The 23435-nt window shown below is 41.8% G+C and overlaps 1 protein-coding gene across 22 annotated transcripts in view; it reads right to left on the bottom strand.

Moving 5' to 3' along the window:
• Positions 1-23435, bottom strand: part of LOC144755239 (scavenger receptor cysteine-rich domain-containing protein DMBT1-like) — a 593569-nt gene that overhangs the window by 64056 nt on the left and 506078 nt on the right. For all 22 annotated transcript variants that reach the window (XM_078643959.1, XM_078643958.1, XM_078643963.1 and 19 more), the window contains one exon: positions 5158-5375. In XM_078643959.1, coding sequence (XP_078500085.1) covers positions 5158-5375 — 218 coding nt within the window. The remainder of the gene's footprint in view (positions 1-5157; positions 5376-23435) is intronic.

The following is a 23435-nucleotide window of genomic DNA, read 5'->3' as shown; positions in this document are numbered from 1 at the left end:
TTTAGCTCACTCCGCCACCCCAGTTCAGACATAGCCATATGAAAATCAGTCTGACGTTGTGGCTCATGGGAACAGTCCAACCCAAACTGCCAAGCCATGTCTTCCCTGGACCGGAAACAAGCATCCTGGGACCAGTTTCTGGCTAGTCAGCCAGGCTACCTTGAATCCAGTGGCAAAGTGAGCAAGGAATCCACATCTGGGCATACCCTGCCAACTTAGGGCGACCAAAGGAAAACCAAAGGGGATGATGGATGGAGTGTTGAACAATGCAAGCACTCACCCCCAGTCAACTAATCTGGGTTTAATCCTTCATCATTCTTAAGCTCACTCCGCCACCCCAGTTCAGACATGGCCATATGCAAATCAGTCTGGCCCTGTGCCTCATGGGAACAGCCCAGCCCAAACTGCCAAGCCATGTCTTCCCTGGAACGGAAACAAGCATCCTGGGACCGGTTTCTGGCTAATCAGCCATCATCAGACAGGCTAGCTTGACTCCAGTGGCAAAGTGAGCAAGGAACCCATGTCTGGGCATACCCTGTCAACTTAGGGCAAACAAAGCAAAACCAAAGGGGACGCATATCATTTCACAGTGCCCTTTGGGAATGCACCCTCAAGTGAAGTCAGTGATGCTATCAGGATAGAGGGGCCCAGCAACTCACAAAAGCATCACCCCATGAAAAGGTTGAACCACTGATTGCGTGCTTGTGAAGCATCTGCCAGAGCATGCTCATTGGCGCTGGCCTGTCCATCAAATGTTTGCCATGCATCAAGAGGTGGTCATTATTTTTCAGGGTAGAGCTCCAGATTTAGAGGTTGCCTTCTTGACTCTGCCGTTCAAAGCAGGCCCAGGGTCTGAGAGTCTACCTTCTCCCAATTTGGTCTATAATGTAATCTCTAACACTGAGTCCCATTTCCTTTATTTGCCTCAGGGCCCAGGTTAACCTTTCTAAGCTACTCATGTAGACTTGTGAGGCAACCAGAAAAAAAAGAAAGAAAATAACTTGAAGGAGTTGACGAGAGCAACGCAGAGTCAGTGTGCAGGCTGAAATGAATGTGCAACACGGAGGACGTCTGAGAAAAGCCACACACAGCATTAGATATCTTTTTTTGAAGGGCATCAACCCACTGAAATATACAATGCATATTTGTATCAAGCCCATTGATTTGTCCTGATGGTCTTAGGCTGCGGAGGATACTGATTAGAAAACAAAGGCAGTAGATTTGTGAAAATTGAATTAAATGTGTGGTAACTAGATTTCAGTGCAATTAACATATTTTTTTTCTATCCAAATCACGTGGAAATAATTTATTGAAAACTGTTGTAATATGTCGAATCATGGAAAGGCTAAACCTGTTAGGACAAGCAAAACATGCTGAAACTGTATCTCAGTATATTACTCATGTTATCTTATATATACAGTAATATCAGAAGTGTTACCAAATAAAAGCAGACCGTCTTTAAATGGCCCTCACAATTTACAGTCTGGCTGACAAACTTAGTTTTTCCATTAACCATGAATCATATATGGATAACAGATATGAGGTAATATACGGAGAATTTCTTCAGATTAACATGGGCACTGCATCTTTTTTTTCAGTATGAGGAGCCTTTAAGGCCACAATTCGTGGACAAATGGTAGCCTTTATGGCTGCACAATCTAAAAAGCGGGTGGCACATATAGCTCAATTGCACTCTGCAGTCGACAATCTATGACAGCTTAGCGATGGCTGGCTGGGGACACAAAATATTTATTGGCAAGTAAATAAAGCAAAGCATGAGTTAAGAGAGTTTTTCTATTTTAGAGGAAATTCAGAGTTCACAGCTATATCAGCACTGGTCTATGAGGAAAGCCAGGTGATAGGAAAGTTCCTTGCTCATTCAACTATGATTAAGCAGGAAGTAGCAACGCTTATGGACCTGGCAGAACCAGAGACAGGTGCTGTGGTTTCTGAGAAGTATAGGAAAGCCAAAATATTCTTACAGCATTATAATGATTTATATGCTGCTAAGTACACAGTCTCAAAGTAGACTATATCTTATTATTTTCACTCTATAAATCTCCTACAACTGACAAGTATGCAGATAGAAGAATCAGAAGCAGATATAACAGAAATCCAACCTCGCCACAATGCCAAGTGGCAAGTCTTCTGGTAATGATGGCTTCCCAATAGAATTTTATAAAGATTTTATTAGGGAACTGACATCCATTTTGGTTGAATTTTCCAATCAAGGAGGGGAGATTCCATCCGATTTTAAAGAATCAACAATAGTTAGCTTTGTGAAGAAAGGCAAGAATTACGAGTGTTGTTAATGCATACAGACTGATCAGTTTATTAAATGCAGACTTAAAATTCTTAATGAAACTATGGGCTAATCGTTTGTCGCCCATAGCACAGAAGATAATTCATATGGACGAGACAGGATTTATTGCCAATAGGATGATGTCATCTAACACAACCTTTTTAGTCCATGCACTAGATTTTTTAATACTAACCAAACACCCGCAGCTATAATGATGGTAGATGTCGAAAAAGCATTTGATCTAGTAATGTTATGTTATGTTATGTTATAGACGTTTTATATCGAGCACAATTAATCGAGAGTATCCTGGCACGCAGAATTGCCGTGACCTAGCGAGGCAAAGGAATTTAGACTGGAAGGTTAAAGAAGAAGGTTTTAAGTTGTTTTTTAAATAACCTAGAGTCATGGATGTTGCGTAATTCCAAGGTTCCAAGGGAAGAGAAATCCATGCTTTAGCTGTTTTCACAGAGAGGGACTGACCTCCAAGTCGCATCCTACGGAATCTGGGAGTCGCCAACCAATCTAGTGAATTGGAATGTTCTCTTCTTCGGCGTTGAGAAGTTTGGCTTCCCTCCTCAGTTTACTAATATGCTTAGATGGGTATATCATGGCGCAGAGGCAAAGGTTCTTATAAATTCGAATTTAGCAGGAGTGATTAAAATAAAGAGGGGAACACGTCAGGGTTGTCCCCTTTCTTCACTTTTATTTACCTTCTTTATTGAACCTTTAGCCATCAGCATCAGGGCTATTAGGGGTATGGAGGCACCAATTTTGAGAATGCCCAAGCTCAAACTATTTGCGGATGATATATTACTCTATCTCAGGCTAGAAACACAAAATATCAAAGAAATAGTGGCAGAATTTGATCGCTTTCAAGCAATAGGGGTATACAAAATGAATCATAAAAAGAACCAATTTGCTTGGATTTAATGCCCTGCTTAGTATACTCCCTTTAAATCTTCAGCAAGAGGCTTAAAATAATAATCTCCATCTTACATTGATAAGGCGCGTAGCATCGACAAAAATGTTTATCCTACCTTTGTTGATTTTTCTTTTTACTAATATCCAGATCAAAATCAACAGGGCACATTTTAAAGAATTGGATATCCTTTACGGTGTTTTATTTGGATAAAAAGGCTCCAAGAGTTACATTTTCACTCCTTCAGATGGATATAAGTCAGGGGAAATTAGCATTACCCAATATGTATTCTTATTATGAAGCAGCCCTTTTAGATAGATCAGCGTGGATTTTAGAGGCTGAATGTTCTCAGGAGAAGATAGGGAGAAGATGGGACAGGAGGTGTGATCTAGCTACCAGCTTTTATAAAGACTGCAAAACTCCCAAGCAAGATAAGATATAAGGTACTTCGGGAGAATTCTTGGAGACTTCAAATATTCTATGCCTCAAAGGGACAATCTGCAGGAAATAGGTATTTGCAGCTAAATGAATGCCAGGTGCTGGGTCTGCAAATCCTAAAAAGCCATACAAGGTAATGATATATGAATGGATTTAAGAAGTTGGACATTTTTTTAATGGAAGGATTAATATACCTTGGCAGAATCTCCAGGTAAGATGTGGAGACCGCTGCAAGCTTTTTTTATTTTGGATATCTGCAGATTGTCCACTTTATAACTTTCAAACAAGCTCCACCTCTTCACCAATATTGAATGCCCTCTTTAGGATAAGGATGAGGGGGATAGGAAATTGACATAGGATATTACAGAGTCAATGGGAGTGCTTCTTGATGAGATGGTTTTTAGAAAAGATTTCATTGACAACTCGATGTCTGAGGCAGATGTATGTATGAGGCAGAATGGCAGGTGATCTCATAATTAGGGAATAAGGCCTTAAGAGCTGCAAATTTCAAAATAATAAATTTTTTTGCTCGACGGATGGCATATTATACCTCTAAAGCCCTTCAAAAGATGTATACAGAGTTGGGAAATCGCAGTTTTTGTTGTAAGCAGTTCGGGAGGGGAGACTGGCTTCATATGTTTTTTACCCGCCCTGGGATTATGCTGTTTTGGGAACAAGTATTTTATGCCTGAAGCCAGGGCGTTAAATATACAGATGAAACCCGATGGAGGTGTGGTACTCTTTGGGTTCAGTACTCAAAAGCAAATTTAACTATTGAGAAAAGGCTCTGAAGTATTTATCACTATTACCTTTTTAGTAGCTCGCTCCATGATCCTGCAGAACTGGAAGACTAACAGAGGGTCAACCTATCAGGAATGGTATAGCAAAATGATTCTCACTCAAAAATTCGAGAAGCAATTGCTAGAAGGGTTGGAGTCTTAAGGTGATTGAGAACTATACCTTATGATTCACTGCTGAACAAAACACATCTTTGTGCACATAATCACTTTCTTGGACATATTGTATAGAACAGATAGCTGTTAAACTTCACATTTTTGCACTTTACTGGGAATAAATAGAACATTTGAGCTTATGTACATTTGCACTTTCTAGTCATATCTAGGATTCAATGCATTGTTGAAATCATAATGATGAAAAGGGTTATATATTACTTAGTAGCTGTAGTATATCCTATTATATTTGAAGTATAATCGCTATTTTGGTTTTATTACGGCATAAACTGTATAATGCTTGACGGCTAAATTTAACACTTTTGCACTTCTTTGACATTATATTGGATTATTTCATATATGCACTTTGCCACTTTATAGAAATATCTAGGAAAGTTTCTTGTATAGTTGAAATGATTATGATGAACCTGCTGCATCCTATGTATCTGCTTAATAACGAAATAATGAAAAGCATCATAGTTTAACACTTCTCAATACAGACAGTCACTTTCCTACATTCTCAGTTCGTAACTTTGGGCTGAACCTACCTGCGTTATTGGTGTCACATCTGTAAGAGTGATAGTAAGCGTGGAATCCTGCGTTTGAGATGTTCTCATCACTTGTGAATAGGACAGCCATACTGTTGGATGTGGAGGTGAAGCTCTTAATGGAATCATTGCAGACCGTCCCAAGCAGAGGCGCGGAAGCGCGTAGCCCGTCATAGACAGCAACATAATCGTAACTGCAGCCATTAGAGGGTTCTAGGCTATTGAGAGAAAGAAACAAAATATTCAGCATAGATCTCAATGCAAGAATCATGAGTTCTGAAATTGATGTGAGAGATGTGTAATTAAGCTTATAGTAGGAGAGTTCATTCCACTGGGAAAGAGTTTCTGCAGATTTTATATTTGACCATGTCAATTAGGGGACAGAGACAAATATCTAGCAGCTCTGCTTACTATTTTTAGGAGTATTCACAAAGCTAAATCCACAGGTGTAGTTTTGTTTCTAGTGAATTTATTCTTTTAAGTGACTTACTACTGTGGGCTATTCACAAAATCAAAGTGTAAAGTCACTCAAAAGTGTAGATTTACATGCCACAACTCACTGAAAAAGGGGATGAAGCCACAATTATTAATGCAAAGTTAACAACTGCCAAAAAGGAACAGTAGTAACTGCAGCACCACAATTGGTCAATTACTGACCGGCTCCTCTTCAATGGAGGAAGAGCGTAGCGCCACTGTCTCAGAGCCAGCAGCTGAAAAATAAAATATTTTATTATCATTTTATATTTCAGCTTCTGGATGAGCCAGCATATGTAGGAAGGGGTGGGGCCAAGGCAGGAGGAATGGAGTGGTATGTGCACTTCTAAGTGCGCATGTTCATTTGGCCGGCAGTCTTAGACATGCACAATTAGGTTTCTGCAACCAGTTTTATTGAAAGGCCAGGATGAAGAAACATCACAGACTCCCTGTGCCGGAGGGATTGTTAAACCAGCCCACTTAGGCCAATCCCCGCGCTGCTCTCATGCTTGGTGATAGCATGAGAGCAGTGGAGGGATTGATCTGGGAGTCTCTGATGCTGTCCCAGTGTCTGGTGGGACCAGAAAACAGAGTAACAATGAGTTGTGAGGAGGCTGGCAGCTTCAGGTAAGTCTTATGTTTTTTATAACTAACCCCCCTGCGCTCCCCCTCCAGCGCTAATTCCCGACTATTCCTTCAGAGGTAGAACATGTGAAGAAAGAGGAAGAAAAGTGCAGAAAGAAGCAAGAGATATGCAGAAAGAAACAACATAGGTACAGAAAGAGGTCTTGTTGCAAAGTCATCCTCTGCCCCCAACTTTTTGATGACTGGTACTGGTGGTAACTGACTCTTACTAACCAGGACCGGAGCCAGTGTTATGCTAAAAGACACTTAGAACACAGTGAAAATACCTACGCACACTATGGTACACTATGGGTCGGTGTACCCCTGTGATAGGCATGAACTCCCCTGTAAGGCCTAGTACATAATGGGACAGGGGGATTAAAACTACCTCTAAGTCAGAGGTGCAGAAAGTGGCAAGAGAAGTGCAGAAAGAAGCAACAGAGGTGCCGAAAGAGGCAAGAGAGGTACAGAAAGAAGCAAGTGAAGTGCAGAAAGAGGTAAGAAAGGTGCAGAAAGAGGCAAGAGAAGTGCAGAAAGAAGCGAGAGAGGTGCAGAAAGAGGGAAGACGAGTGCAGATAGACACTACAGTGGTACAGCAAGAAGGAAGAGCAGTGCAGAGAGAAGCAAGAGAAGTGCAGAAAGAAGCAGAGAGGTGGAGGGCAGAGGGGTACAGAAAGAGGCATGAGGGTTGCAGACATTTGCAAAAGAGGTACAGAAAGAAGCAAGTGCAGTGCAGAAAGAACCAACAGAGGTGCAGAAAAAGGCAAGGGGTGCAGACATAGGTAGTAGAGGTGCAGAACGAAGCAAGAGTGGTACAGAAACAGCCAGGAGGGATGCAGAAAGAAGGAAGAGAAGTTCAGAAAGAAGTATCAGTGGTGCTGTAAGAGGCACGAAGGGTGCAGAAAGAGTCAAGGGAAGTGCTAGAAAGAAGCAACAGAGGTACAGAAAGAGGCAAGAGAGGTGTAGAAACAGGCAGGGAAGGTGCAGAAAGAGGAAACAGGGGTGCAAAATGAGGCAAGAGAGGTGCAGAAAGAGGGGAGAATGGTACCGCAAGAGGGGTGCAGAAACAAGCAAGTAAGGTGTAGAAAGAGGCAACATAAGTGCAGAAATAGGCAGGAAAGGTGCAAAAAGAGGAAACAGGGTACTGAAAGAGGCAAGAGGGATACAGAACTTTACAAAGGAGGTACAGAAAGTAGCAAGAGCAGTGCAGAAGAACCAACAGAAGTGCAGAAAGATGGAAGAGGGGTACAGAAAGAGGCAAGAGAAGAGCAGAAAGAAGCAAAAGAGGTGCAGAAAGAGGCAAGAGAGGTTCAGAAAGAGAAAAGAGGGGGCGGAAAGAGCCAAGAGGGGTGCAGAAACAGGCAAGCGAGGTATGTTAAGAATAATTTTGGAAGTTCAAATTACTTAATTTGATCAAATATGATTCTTTTGACATCAAGAAATATTTTTGACTTTAATATATACACAATTCATGTTATACGTTTTATATGAATTGTATGAATGTCAGGCACAGTGACCCGGAGGGGTTAGCAAATGTTATATATTTACTGTTGACATTTTACCATTCCAAGATGGCTGCTTATTCTCCAAGTTTGTAACCATGCACTAGGGTGTTCGTATGTATAAAAAATGGCTGTGTTTACAGGCAGACGAGCGTGATCAAGCCGTATTGGCGAAACGCGTCGTAACTTTTCATCTGCGAAATAAATCTGATACCACTGAACTACGAGTGTCCTGCATTTTTCCAAAAACTGTTGGAGCTTTGTTCAAGAATTTTACGTGGCTGGCTGGTAGCTTGATGCAGGACCGCCCGTGACAGCTGACCCCTTCTACCAGCAATAGTGGAGTGCACAAATTTGTAAAGGAGGTAGCTGACCTTTGGAATTGTTCGGTAACGCCGGAATTGGTTGCTGACTAAACTAGCAGACCAACGATATTTCATAACTGCATTTGTCCTCGGTTCAACACGAAGTATACTCCGGGCGTATTTCATCACCGTTTCATAAACGCCGAGTCCGCCGGTTTGTGTCTGGCACACTGGGAAATGGAAGGTACGAGCGGTTTACTTTGGTAGATTTGCTCGGAATTCCGGATTACCGGGTCTGCCTGACTGAGTACTGACGGTGCCGGCTAGAATTCCGAAGTTGGGAGCATACTGTCAATTACTTGCTGAATACAGCAGAAGTTGCACGTAGTTCAGTAAAGAAGTTTGTTCTAATTATGGCAGATGAGCTAGATGCTCGTCGCAAGAAGACTGCGGACAAACTGTTCTTCACGAATGATGCCAATACAATGGATGAAATACATACTGTTTCGAGTATGGGAACAGAATTGAACTTGCAATCTAAACTAAATAAACTGGAGCGACTGTACAAACAAGAACTGTCAAAATGGTGGGAGGCGGAATCCCTACAAAGATATATTGAGGTAAAAAGAGTACCGCGGGGATTAAGAGTTTTTACAGTCCCAACCTATGAAAATCCAGATGCAGAAATGCTACAGGAATGGTCTGATAACTCAGCTGCCTGCTCCATGATCATGATGCGAATTTTGGTCAAGTATGCCATCAAAGATAGAGCGAAACTCTTATTAGAGATTGAGCAATTAACACTGGAAATCAGTACAATGATGACTAAAGATGAATTGGAGGATTTCATCAAAAAACTACTGGTGAGAATGGATAAGTTGGAAAGCGAAATTACTGCTAAAAAACAACGTAAATTCATCAGAGATTATAAAGATTACCAAGCGGGACGAACCCTCACGTTCTAAAAAAAGTATGATCATTTATTTGACAAAAAAACAGGTCTAGCAATGATCAAACCATCACCGGCTGGAAGACAAGATGTAACAGAAAGTGATGTCTCAGACGGCAATGTCTCTGATACCCCGACGGGAGAAGCAAATCAAGATGCAATAGTGGAAAATACCAGGAATCCGAATTTTTTATTACAATTCCAAATGTTAAGCAAAAATCGGACAGAAATGTTTCAAGAAACACGATCTCCAAGGGGCAGAGGACGGGGAAACAGAGGAGGAACTACCGCAACAAACAAGCCAAAAAGAGGAGGTGCAAAAGGAAACAATGCTCCAATGGGAATGGCAACAAGGAGCCGTCAACAGAACCAAGTATGACAGTTGTGAATTTATCAAACAGGGTCCTTACTCAGGAAGAAGAAGAAGTTTTGGCTTTTGGTTTATCTTTTTGTCCGTCTCTAAATATGAATTTTGCAGAAACACGCATTGATCTTTTTCTATTTTCAAGAAAGCTCAAACTCAAGAAATGGTTTGCAACGAAACCCAAGAGCAACGAATCTGTGAGTATGACATCAGTTGCCAGTAATTTTGACATGAATGATATGGAACTATTACATGTTATGAGTTCCGACCCGGACAATGCCCATAACACTTCTGAATGGGACACATGGGGGACTGATTTGGGACTTAATCCTGGAACTAAATTTAAACCCAAGTCAGTTTTTCTTCCATTAATTCAATGTGATGCCATCGATGTATTTGAAAGAGGTGTTTTAAATGATTTGACTAAATTACGTTATCAAAAAGTACCTGGCAGAAAGAAAAATCTTACCACTAGCCAATTATTGGCCATTGATGAGTTGAAATGTGATGGGAGTATTGTCATCAGACAAAGTGACAAGGGTGGAAACGTTGTAGTGCTTAACAAAATCCAGTACATTAATGAGGGGCTACGACAACTAAATGATGTGAGTTGTTACTGTAAAACAAATCAGGAAGAACTGTTGAAATCTAATCTAGCATTCAGGGATTTGTTGTTGGAATGGAAAGATGTGGGACTAATTGAACCTGAAGAGTTTCAATATTTATACTGTGCCCACCCTAGAACCCCCATGTTATATCTATTACCTAAACTTCACAAGGACCCCCTAGTTCCACCAGGACGTCCAATTGTATCTTCAATTGGGTCACTACTGGAACATACATCTAAATATATCGACCACTACCTTAGACCGTATGTGGTCGCTCTCCCATCGTATATCAAAGATACTACCCATTTTTTGACCGTCATAAATGGAATTCATTGGGAAGATCATTTTATTCTTGTCACACTAGATGTGACAAGTTTATATACGAGTATTTTTCATGAGCAGGGACTGAAAGCCATCGAACATTTTTTAAGAACACGCTCTGTCTCGTACTTGCAACATTCGAAAATGATCATATCTATGATTGATTTTTGTCTTAGAAATAAATTTTTTTCTTTGACAACATCTTGTATCGTCAGTCACAGGGCACAGCCATGGGAACCTGCTTCGCCCCCAGCTATGCGAATTTATTCATGGACTGGTGGGAGGAGCAGGTTGTCAGTGAGATGGCAGATTTTAACAACGTGGCCCTGTGGCTGCGATACATAGATGACATTTTTTTTATTTGGAATGGGGATGAGAAATCTGTGAAACTTTTTATACAGAAGTTAAATGCCAACGATTTGAATCTTGCATTTACTGAACATATCAGTGATGTAAGGCTTGAGTTTCTCGATGTTCGTGTAGAGGTTGAGAATAAACAGCTGGTCACCAAGCTGTTTCGCAAAAAAACTGCTGGTAACAGCATTTTAAATGCGAACAGTTGCCATCCCCGTAGCTTGGTTTACAGCATTCCCTACGGCGAGCTACTCCGCGCCAAACGGAATTGCAGTACCGAGAGTGCATTTCTTGATGAAGAGAAGAGAATGTGTCTAAGATTCCAGAATAGGGGGTATAGTCCGAATATGATCAACACTGCCAAGGAAAGAGTAGCACTGAAAAACAGAGAGGAATTACTGATTCCTAGAGTTACATCGGATGATGCAAACCAAGTGAGATTTATCACTACTTTTTCAGGTCAGGCACGTGAGGTGCGCAAAATATTCAACAAACATTGGCATGTGTTGCATACTGACATACATCTCAAAAAGTATTTGAGTGACAACCCACAAATAACTTTCCGGAAAGGGAGATCATTAAGAGATGAATTGAGTAAAAATTATGTCACATCAGCAGGCACAACCAATCAGGATGTTGGCTTTAAATGTTGCAGGCGTTGTAAAGCATGTAAATTTAGTCATGATTGCCAGACTCTTCTTGTACCTACTACAAAAAAGACTTTCACAATACGTAAACATCTAACATGCAATACACCATATAGTGTATATGTGCTCATCTGTCCATGTAACAAATGGTATGTGGGAAGTACCAAACATGAGGCTAAAAAGAGAGTATTGGAGCACCTTCGCGCAATACACAACAACAATAGACAATATCCTATAGCGCGACATTTCTTCTCAGAACACATGCAAGATGAGAAATTGGTGCAGTTAGTGGTTATTGACAGTGTTGATTTGGGGATCCGAGGAGGCAACCGTGAGTTGTCACTTAGGAAACTCGAATCAAAATATATTGTGGATTTCGAGTGTCTTACTCCGAAAGGATTTAATATGAGTGAAGAACTTGCTGTACATCTATATGAATGAAAATATGTCCACATATAGACTGTAGCTAATTTACTGTAACATTGTATCCGTAGTCTTCTTGAGTTTAACACAATCTTTGTATTGTTTTTAGATTTCACACAACTTGGGTTAGCAGAAGATATTGGACTATATTGGAAGAATCTATCATTGCAGTATTATTGTTTGAACTGAATCACCCACTGGGGTTTATATCATTTCACGTGACTTTGACACTTGGGAGGTTTACAGCCCACTGGGGCTGATACATAATTGTTTCACTTGGTCGAATAATACGACTGTTGACAGCACGCAGCCATAACAACGTGCAACCAATGGCGTGCAAGATAATTGAGGAGCGAATGAAATACTATTATTCACGCTGTTTCTCCCGAGGAGGATATCAGGAATTTCATGTGTAATGATGATATAATTATGCATTTGCGAGATTCTGACATGTTAAGAATAATTTTGGAAGTTCAAATTACTTAATTTGATCAAATATGATTCTTTTGACATCAAGAAATATTTTTGACTTTAATATATACACAATTCATGTTATACGTTTTATATGAATTGTATGAATGTCAGGCACAGTGACCCGGAGGGGTTAGCAAATGTTATATATTTACTGTTGACATTTTACCATTCCAAGATGGCTGCTTATTCTCCAAGTTTGTAACCATGCACTAGGGTGTTCGTATGTATAAAAAATGGCTGTGTTTACAGGCAGACGAGCGTGATCAAGCCGTATTGGCGAAACGCGTCGTAACTTTTCATCTGCGGAATAAATCTGATACCACTGAACTACGAGTGTCCTGCATTTTTCCAAAAACTGTTGGAGCTTTGTTCAAGAATTTTACGTGGCTGGCTGGTAGCTTGATGCAGGACCGCCCGTGACAGCTGACCCCTTCTACCAGCAATAGTGGAGTGCATATATATATATATATATATATATATATATAATCACAGCGGCGTTAACGGGGAAACGCGCCTGACCTAAAAAATCATTGGTAACTAGTAAAGGGCGTTAGAATAGCCTATAACTTCATTAACTCCTTTTTCATGTTAGCACTACGAATATGCCACATAAAGTATAGAAAACATGAGATGGAAAACACGATGGGTGTTGGGTGTCGAACTTTAATATTCTAAGAGTCTCAGAACAGTGTCTGAGGCCCATATTCCTACACAGCTGGAGCAGCCAGCGGGACCTTGGCCTCCGATAAGCATGGCAAAAGAAAAGTATGTGCACTTCAGTCTCCTCCACGTTCAGACATACGGGGCAGTCCCGACTGCGGTCACCCAAACAGTTAGTGGTGAATGATCGGAGTGGACGTGTCCCGTGTCTGAACTGGATGTATAACTTCCTTGCAAATATTGGTTGGATATCATCTACTGCTGGTTCAAGGCGATATTCTAGTTTTGTTTCCATAAACCTTTGTGATAGGTGCCCTGGGGAACTCCTCCCTAGCTGGGACTGTTTTAACTCTCTGTAGTTCTCAATTAGTGCCTTTCTGGGAGTCACTGTGCCAGAATATTTGGCTGAACTCCACAGATTTGTCCTCCCCAAGGCCTGGCATGTGTTCCTTATGTACACCAGCCAGGGCAATTTTCCTACACCGTGCAAACTCATCACCTCCCTTAGTTCGTCTCTATAGGGGGCAAGCTCGGGGGTGCTCCATAGTGACGCCAGAATAAAAGTGGTTTTAAAGCTATTTCAACTGGTGTGGGGTTGGTCCCAAGATCCAGCCTAAGGGGGATTAGAGGGGAGCTAACAGGAGCTAACAGGAGCTGCCTGGTGAAAGAGTTCTCTGTTGACGATAAAAGGGTGCTGGGGCAGTGACCCCATAATTCTGCCCCATACAGAGTAGCTCCCCTAGCCTGAACCATTTAAAGTTCAACCGCAGGGCCTATCACTTTGTGGGAGCAATTATTGTAGACCTTTAGAATGCCCCCGATGCCTGGCCCAGTTTTAGGTTAGCTTTTTTTATTTGGGCTCCCCTGTTCATTTTTTCAGTTAAAGTGATCCCGAGATATTCGAAGATCGACGCCCTCTCTAGGGCCATTTCATCAAAACAGGGGCTTGGGCGAGTGTGATGTTTCACATTGAAAACCATGTATTTTGGTTTTCTGTAAGATGATCTCCAAACCCCTGTTTTTACAGAAGGCACTGAATGCATCGAGGACCCTTTGCATACCCATGGGGTGTTTTGATTTTAAGAGGGTATCTTACAGTTTGCTAGCCAGGGTGCATCAATATCTTTACGTTTTTCATTCGTGCTCGGCGGAGTAGGAAAAACATTTAAACAAGCAGAGTCTCATCCAGAGACTCAACGAAGGGCTGCTGAAATTTGTCCTACAAGGAACATGAGCAACTAACCCACTGGAGGGTAGAATAGTGCTTGATTAAAACTGCAGGTCCCAGCATGCATTGTTAAAAGGCAAGATTGAAAGGCACACCGGAGGCCAATTCTGATTTAAATAGCACGGTGCAGTTACACGCGATTGTAAAGCTGCTCATGTTGGCCTTTGGGAAAGGGTAAAGGATTCCCTGAAACGCGTAAGGCCGAGGACACGATAAAGGGATGTGAAGCTGCTTGTTTCATGAAATAAATGGTTGTTACCTACCTACTACGGAGTGCGTCCTTACATCTGGGCAAACTTGTGAAGGCATGTTACACGGCGGTTCCAGGCCGTGGAGGAAACGCACCGCCCTGGGAAACAGAAGGGTCTGCATGAGGGAACCTTTTTCTTTCATGCTCGGCGGAGTAGGAAAAACATTTAAACAAGCAGAGTCTCATCCAGAGGCTCAACTAAGGGCTGCTGAAATTTGTCCTACAAGGAACATGAGCAACTAACCCACTGGAGGGTGGAATGGTGCTTGATTAAAACTGCAGGTCCCAGCGTGCATTGTTAAAAGGCACATATTGAAAGACACACCGGAGGCCAATTCTGATTTAAATAGCACGCAGAGGACAGTGCAGTTGCACACGATTGTAAAGCTGCTCATGTTGGCCTTTGAGAAAGGGGAAAGGATTCCCTCAAACGCGTAAGGCCGAGGACACGATAACGGGATGTGAAGCTGCTTGTTTCATGAAATAAATGGTTGTTACCTACCTACTACGGAGTGCGTCCTTACATCTGGGCAAACTTGTGAAGGCATATATATATATATATACACATATATATACATATATATATATATATATATATATATATATATATATATACACACACACACACACACACACACACACATATATATATATACATTACCTACTGGCGATAGCCAGTAGGTATATATAGTTAGGATTTTTTTCCTATGGGATTTTTGAAAATTCTATGTCGAATAACTTTGGCGTTTGAGGACAGAATTGGCTGAAATTTTCAGGAAAATGGAACATTTTGTTTCTGAGCAGCCCCTGAAAATTTGGGGGGGTTTCGTAAAGGGGGGGCCGAGAAAAAAGGGGGGTCCCAAAACGTGTTTTTCCCATGCAATTTTCCATAGGGCGGTTGGCCTCACTTTTAGCCTGAACGGCTGAATGGATTTACACCAAACTTGGCAAAATTGTAGGGACTGGTAGCCCGATGTGCCTTTGCTATGTCTCAAGATATAGGCTCCAGTGGTTTTTACGAAAATTAACTTTGAAAAATATATATTGGGCTACATTGGGCTATATATATGTTGGAGCCCAAATGTAGCCCAATGTAGCCCAATGTAGCCCAATGTAGCCCAAAGATGGCCACCAGAGACAAAAAAAAACAAATGTAGCCCAAATATCAGCCAGATGTAGCCCAACTATAGCCCAATGACAGAATGTCCCAGAGTGTTCTAAATAACAAGTAGAGTGCTAACAGTCCTACTTATTACAAAGGTATGGCACACCTGAAGCCATCTTGATTGGAATAAAGTGGTAACTCTTAAAACATTTAATTTAAAAAGGAACAAAATGAGGGGGTTCATTTTGCCATAGAAAGTATGATTAGCGAATATATGACGAAATCCCGCATACCATCAGTCCGCAAAAAATAATCCCGCATATACTATTAGGCCGCAAATTAAAATAACGAAAACTTTTAGAACGAATATGCCTTTAGCATACACTAAACAACTAAACTACCCTAAACCCTAAAACACTACCCCCAGCATGACCCTACACTACACAAACACTACAACACTACCCTAAACCCTAAAACACTACCCCCAGCATGACCCTACACTACGCAAACACTACAACACTACCCAAAACCCTAAAACACTACACCCCAGCATGACCCTACACTACGCAAACACTACAACACTACCCTAAACCCTAAAACACTACCCCCAGCATGACCCTACACTACACAAACACTACAACACAACCCTAAACCCTAAAACACTACCCCCAGCATGACCCTACACTACGCAAACACTAAAACACAACCCTAAACCCTAAAACACTACCCCCAGCATGACCCTACACTACGCAAACACTACAACACTACCCTAAACCCTAAAACACTACCCCCAGCATGACCCTACACTACGCAAACACTACAACACTACCCAAAACCCTAAAACACTACACCCCAGCATGACCCTACACTACGCAAACACTACAACACTACCCTAAACCCTAAAACACTACCCCCAGCATGACCCTACACTACGCAAACACTACAACACTACCAAAAACCCTAAAACACTACACCCCAGCATGACCCTACACTACGCAAACACTACAACACTACCCTAAACCCTAAAACACTACACCCAGCATGACCCTACACTACGCAAACACTACAACACTACCCTAAACCCTAAAACACTACCCCCAGCATGACCCTACACTACGCAAACACTACAACACTACCCTAAACCCTAAAACACTACCCCCAGCATGACCCTACACTACGCAAACACTACAACACTACCCTAAACCCTAAAACACTACCCCCAGCATGACCCTACACTACGCAAACATTACAACACTACCCAAAACCCTAAAACACTACCCCCAGCATGACCCTACACTACGCAAACACTACAACACTACCCAAAACCCTAAAACACTCTCCCCAGCATGACCCTACACTACGCAAACACTACAACACTACCCAAAACCCTAAAACACTACCCCCAGCATGACCCTACACTACGCAAACACTGCAACACTACCCAAAACCCTAAAACACTACCCCCAGCATGACCCTACACTACGCAAACACTACAACACTACCCAAAACCCTAAAACACTACACCCCAGCATGACCCTACACTACGCAAACACTACAACACTACCCAAAACCCTAAAACACTACACCCCAGCATGACCCTACACTACGCAAACACTACAACACTACCCAAAACCCTAAAACACTACCCCCAGCATGACCCTACACTACGCAAACACTACAACACTACCCTAAACCCTAAAACACTACCCCCAGCATGACCCTACACTGCGCAAACACTACAACACTACCCTAAACCCTAAAATACTACACCCCAGCATGACCCTACACTACGCAAACACTACAACACTACCCAAAACCCTAAAACACTACCCCCAGCATGACCCTACACTACGCAAACACTACAACACTATCCTAAACCCTAAAACACTACGCCCAGCATGACCCTACACTACGCAAACACTACAACACTACCCTAAACCCTAAAACACTAGCCCCAGCATGACCCTACACTACGCAAACACTACAACACAACCCTAAACCCTAAAACACTACCCCCAGCATGACCCTACACTACACAAACACTACAACACTACCCTAAACCCTAAAACACTACCCCCAGCATGACCCTACACTACACAAACACTACAACACAACCCGAAAAAAACTACCCCCAGCATGACCCTACACTAAACAACCACCACAACTCTACACTACACTAACACAACACTACACTACACTACACAACACTACACTACACTACACAATCACTAACCCACGAAAAAATTAACACAAACCCACTTACCTCTCTCGTCATCGTGGTTTTCACAACGCAAATGCATTTACCATACATGCCTTTAAAACGTAATTCTTTGTAAAGGCATGCGCGATAAATGCACATGCGTTTTGAAAAAATGCGGGATAATGGTATGCGAGGTCAATGACCTTGCGGGATAATGGTATGCGGACTGAAAGTCTGCGGGATAAAAAATGCGGGAAAATGGCTGCAAACCATGATTAGCAGCAGACTTCCCTGGTGAGCACTAGCTTTACTACAGTGATCTAATGAGCAACTAGAGTGCTAACATTCAGAATTTATGGCAAATGTGTGACACATCTGAATGCCTTCTTGATAGAACCAAAGTAAACAAGCATTGAAAATGCAATAGATCTCGCCCTCGTTTAAGTTAAAGCCATTCTGTTTGTAATGAGGTGGCTTTTTAGCTTTGCTTTTATTAGTGTTTTTAAAACTTTCATGTAAATAGCATGCATATGTATGCATATATGTATATGTATGCATGCATTTATATTTATATAGATATGCAGATTATATATGTTTATATATGTATATTACCTACTGGCGATAGCCAGTGGGTATATATAGTTAGGATTTTTTCTCTATGGGATTTCTGAAAATTCTATGTCTAATAACTGTGGCGTTTGTGGACGGAATTGGCTGAACATTTTGTTTCTGAGCAGTCCCTGAAAATTTGGGGGGGTTTCGTCAAGGGGGGGCCGAGAAAAAAGGGGGGTCCCAAAACGCGTTTTTCCCATTCATTTTTCCATAGGGCGGTTGGACTCACTTTTAGCTCGAACGGCTGAATAGATTTACATGAAACTTGGCAAAATTGTAGATATGGTTTGCCCGACGTGCCTTTGCTATGTCTCAATATATGTGCTCCAGTGGATTTTGAGAAATTAACGTTTAAAAAAATATATATATCTGTGACAGCGCTCCGGTTAGCGCCCCGGTTCGCGTACCTGACGCGTAACGGAACTTCGCGAAGCGAAGCTGATTGGCTCTCCGGTGTCTGTCAACATTCTAAACAGTCCGGAGCGGCCGCCATCTTGTCTCTCGGTACGATCGAGAGACAAGATGTGGTGAAAAACGAAGGGGGAAATGAAGGAAAGGGGGCAAGGTAGACCACTCCTGACCCCCTAGGATTGATGAGGGGGATATTAAAGTGCCCCGCGGGGCAAAAAAAAAAAAAAATAATAATTTTTTGCGATTTTACGTAGTAGAGGCGCGTCCCGGTACGCGAACCGGGCAGCTCACCGGGCAGCTCACCGGGCAGCTCACCGGGCAGCTCACCGGGCAGCTAACCGGCAGCGTAGCTGTCAACATTGTAAACAGTCCGGAGCGGCCGCCATCTTGTCTCTCTGTAGGTTCGAGAGACAAGATGTGGTGAAAAAAGAAGGGGGAAATGAAGGAAAGGGGGCAAGGTAAACCCCTCCTGACCCCCTAGGATTGATGAGGGGGATATTAAAGTCCCCCGCGATTTTTCGTGGCAGAGGCGCTTCCCGGTACGCGAACCGGGCAGCTAACCGGCAGCGTAACGGGAGTCCGCCATCTTGTGTTTTTGGAGCGTCCGGTTCGCGTACCGGGTAGCGTCAAGGTAAGCGTAACAAGGGGAAAACCAAGAGAAACAATAAAAAAAAAATTAAGGGAATAGATTTCCAGCAAACTTGGCAAAATTGTAGGGACTGTTTGTTTGATGTGCCTTTGCAAGGCCTCAAGATATGTGCACGTGTGGATTTTGTCTAATTAAGGTTAAAAAAAATATATATATCTGTAAGCGTGCTCCGGCACGCTTACGTTACGGGTTTTGTTTGCGCTGCAGAGCCGATACGTCACGGTTATGCGACGCGTTATGAGGCGTCTCACGTGGCTACGTGATACGTCACGTAATAAAGAATATATTTTACAGCTATAGATATTAGCTTTTAAAAAACCAATGAAATTCACTGAAAAAACCATAGATTATAGACCATATATAGTTAGGAATTTGCATTTACAAAACCTTGAAAATTCACTGAAAAAAACATAGGTTAGAGACCATATATAGTTAGCTGGACATTTTATTGACATAAAACCAATGAAATTCCATATATAGTTAGTTGCACTAACTATATATCGCGCACCCGCAATCCACTGCTGATGATGTCACATATTACATCATTCATGACATGGTCAGTGACATCACTGATGACATCACTGATGACATCTCAAATGACATCACTGATGACATCTCAAATGACATCACTGATGACATCACTGATGACATCTCAAATGACATCACTGATGACATCATGACACAACAATACCAGTTACTACATACGCACTCACTGATTCCTACGTCTACACACACATTCACTCATTCACCCATACAATCACTCATACATACAGTCACTCATTATTACAACACTATCATATGCACTCATACACCTATGCAGACACTCACACACTGCCACTCATCCATGGAGTTACTCACACACCTAGTCAGTCCTGTAAAGAATCAATCACACTCCCATTTCCTCATCTATACAGTTAAACACAGAACACCATACTTCAGTGACATCACTGATGACATCACTGATGACATCTCAAATGACATCACTGATGACATCTCAAATGACATCACTGATGACATCATGACACTCCAATACCAGTTACTACATACGCACTCACTGATTCCTACGTCTACACACACATTCACTCATTCACCCATACAATCACTCATACATACAGTCACTCATTATTACAACACAATCATATGCACTCATACACCTAGTCAGTCCTGTGAAGAATCAATCACACTTCGATTTCCTCATCTATACAGTTAAACACAGAACACCATACTTTTCACACATATACTAACACATACTTACTCTCTTATACAATCACTGATACAAGTACACATTAATATGCACAGAGTCACACACCTCCCAGCCAGCCACACACACACTCAGTCTTCCATACATCCACTCATTCTTCAATATGTAAAACATATTTAAACTTTACAAAAACACACAGACACTAGATGATGTCATCAGTGATGTCATTTGAGATGTCATCAGTGATGTCATTTGAGATGTCATCAGTGATGTCATCAGTGATGTCACTGGCCATGTCATGAATGATGTAATATGTGACATCATCAGCAGTGGATTGCGGGTGCGCGATATATAGTTAGTGCAACTAACTATATATGGAATTTCATTGGTTTTATGTCAATAAAATGTCCAACTAACTATATATGGTCTCTAACCTATGTTTTTTTCAGTGAATTTTCAAGGTTTTGTAAATGCAAATTCCTAACTATATATGGTCTATAATCTATGGTTTTTTCAGTGAATATATATATATATATATATATATATATATATACACATATATTCTTCAAGCCCTCTCTCCTGGGAAAGGATTGAGTCGCATGCCTCAAGCCCTCTCTCCTGGGAAAGGATTGAGTTGCATGCCTTGAGGTGATCATTTTGGTTTTTAATTATTTTAAAAAGCTGGTAGTTCCTAATGCATTTCGGTCACGCACTGACCTTCTTCCGAGGATCCTCACGGCATCAAAAGACTTGCATTACACTGACAAACAATTGCTTATTTTTATTTTCAGTATTTGCCCCCTGGTGGGCGCCTCAATCGGCTCACATCAAAGCATGCTGGTTATTGTGGTGTGACACTGGTCCGTAATTGTTTCCCTCCAGTGGGTGATGCCGTGCTTATTTCTTCTATGTCACCTTCGCTCCTTTACACACCCATTTCGCTTGTAGGAGTCCCTTCCAAAGTTCGGTCTTTGGCAGCGCCCACTGACCTTAACTGCTTTCGCCAAATAACAGAGAGGTCCTAATTCGGGCAGTGCATGCAAAGACAGACTTGTAGTTTATATACACTAATCTCTAGATGACTGTTTGTTAGTGCTATTACAAATAGCCGCATTGTTCTGTAGTGACCCAATATTAAATAGCGGACCTATTTTCCAACAACACGCTATGATCGGTAATGCTGTTACAAGACCAAGTAATTTACGATTCTGAACGATTTATAAATTAGCATTAATACTACCCAAGTGGGCATACAATTCATCTTAAAAATCATTATGTAACCCATTTTGTCACCGATTTAAGCATCATATTGATAATAGGAAATATTACATTGTACTTGATCAGGTGCGATATAGCCCCAGTGGGCAAATAATTATTTGCACATATCAATTCAGCCCCAGTGGGCAAACAGTCATTAAAAATCATTGAAAACACTCAAGATATTCCCCAAGTCTGTTATTTGAGTTGTTCTGCTTCATATTTTACACTCAGCTTCATTACCCCAAGTGAGTATACAAATCTTCCTCCAGATTTAGACCTTCAGGTTGTTTTGAGTTCAATTCAACTATGTAACATGATTCCAGTTTTCTAAGTTCTCTCTCACAATTTCCACCTCTCACATTTTTTCCCACTGCATCAATTACATAATATGTTAAGCCTCTTACATCTTTTCCATGAAACCTCTCAAAATGCCTAGCCACAGGGTAGGCACGATCTCCATTCTTTATGGCCCTCAGATGTTGAAGGATTTGTTTATGCACTTCTAAGATTGTGCTGCCTATGTACCTCAGGCCACAAGGGCACTGAAGCACGTAGACAGCAACATCTATTTTACTGGAATATTTCCCTCTTATTTTTCTCATGCCTCTTTGTAAGCCTGGTTGGTATTGTTCTTTATTAATCCTATTTTGACATGCCTTGCACTTTATGCACTTAAAAACTCCTTCCATTTATTTAGCCAGGTGGTTTTCAACCGGGGTTTTTTCAGAACATTGCTAACCAACATCTGCTTAAACGATTTTGTTCTTCTAAACGTGATCTGTGGACGTTTTGACACTTTTTTACCTAGAATTGGATCATTTCTCACCAGATGCCAGTGTTTGTTACAAATATTGCGCAACTTTTTATGTTGAGCACTATATGTAGTCACAAATCTACAGTCAATCTTATTTTCTGCGCCAAATTAAGTAAATACAATACAGTCCTACCAACTGACGTGGGTTTGTCTGACAAGTGCCTCTGCGCCAGCCCTACCAACAGTCAAGAGCTGTCTGTATGGGTTGTCGAGGCACTGACGTGGGTTCGTCTGACGAGTGCCTCTGCCCCAGCCCTACCAACAGTCAAGAGCTGTCTGCTTAGGTTTTTGAGGCACAGACGTGTGCTCCTCTGATGAGTGGCCCTGCCCCAGCCCTACCAACAGCTAAGAGCTTCCGTACTGTCTCTGACTGGGTCATACGAGGCTGTGCCGCCCCTGTTGTTTCTTGGTTAAAGTGCACGTCATCAGGGCTATTGTGGACTGGGCAGGTCAGAGGTCAATGCAAAACACTCCATGGAAGGAATTTCCTGCGCCTGCCAGAGATTAATGGCCCAGCAGGTGTTAATGTGGCCAGGAAAACACCGCAATCAGGAAGATGGGCATGGCAGGCAACCCTGGGCTGAAGCACGGATTTCATTTGATTGACTCTGCCCCTGGCCTACCTGTGTTAATTGAGGCACTGGTCTGTGTTTATCGACAATTACTTACTGCATCCGAGTTCAGGGAAGTTTTAAAGGTTTGTCTGGCATGCGATAAACTCTCCTGTGCTAGAGTTTTAGAGGCACTGACGTATATTCTTCTGATGAGTGACTCTACCCCAACCCTTCCAACAGCTAAAGCTCTCTGCTGTGCTAGAGTTTTAAAGGCAGTAGCGTGTGTTTG

This window comes from Lissotriton helveticus, chromosome 5_1 (genome assembly GCF_964261635.1).
Source record: "Lissotriton helveticus chromosome 5_1, aLisHel1.1, whole genome shotgun sequence".
NCBI classification, from domain to species: domain Eukaryota; kingdom Metazoa; phylum Chordata; class Amphibia; order Caudata; family Salamandridae; genus Lissotriton; species Lissotriton helveticus.
Note: the sequence above shows the minus strand (reverse complement) of the source record. Positions and strands in the feature narration are given on the sequence as shown.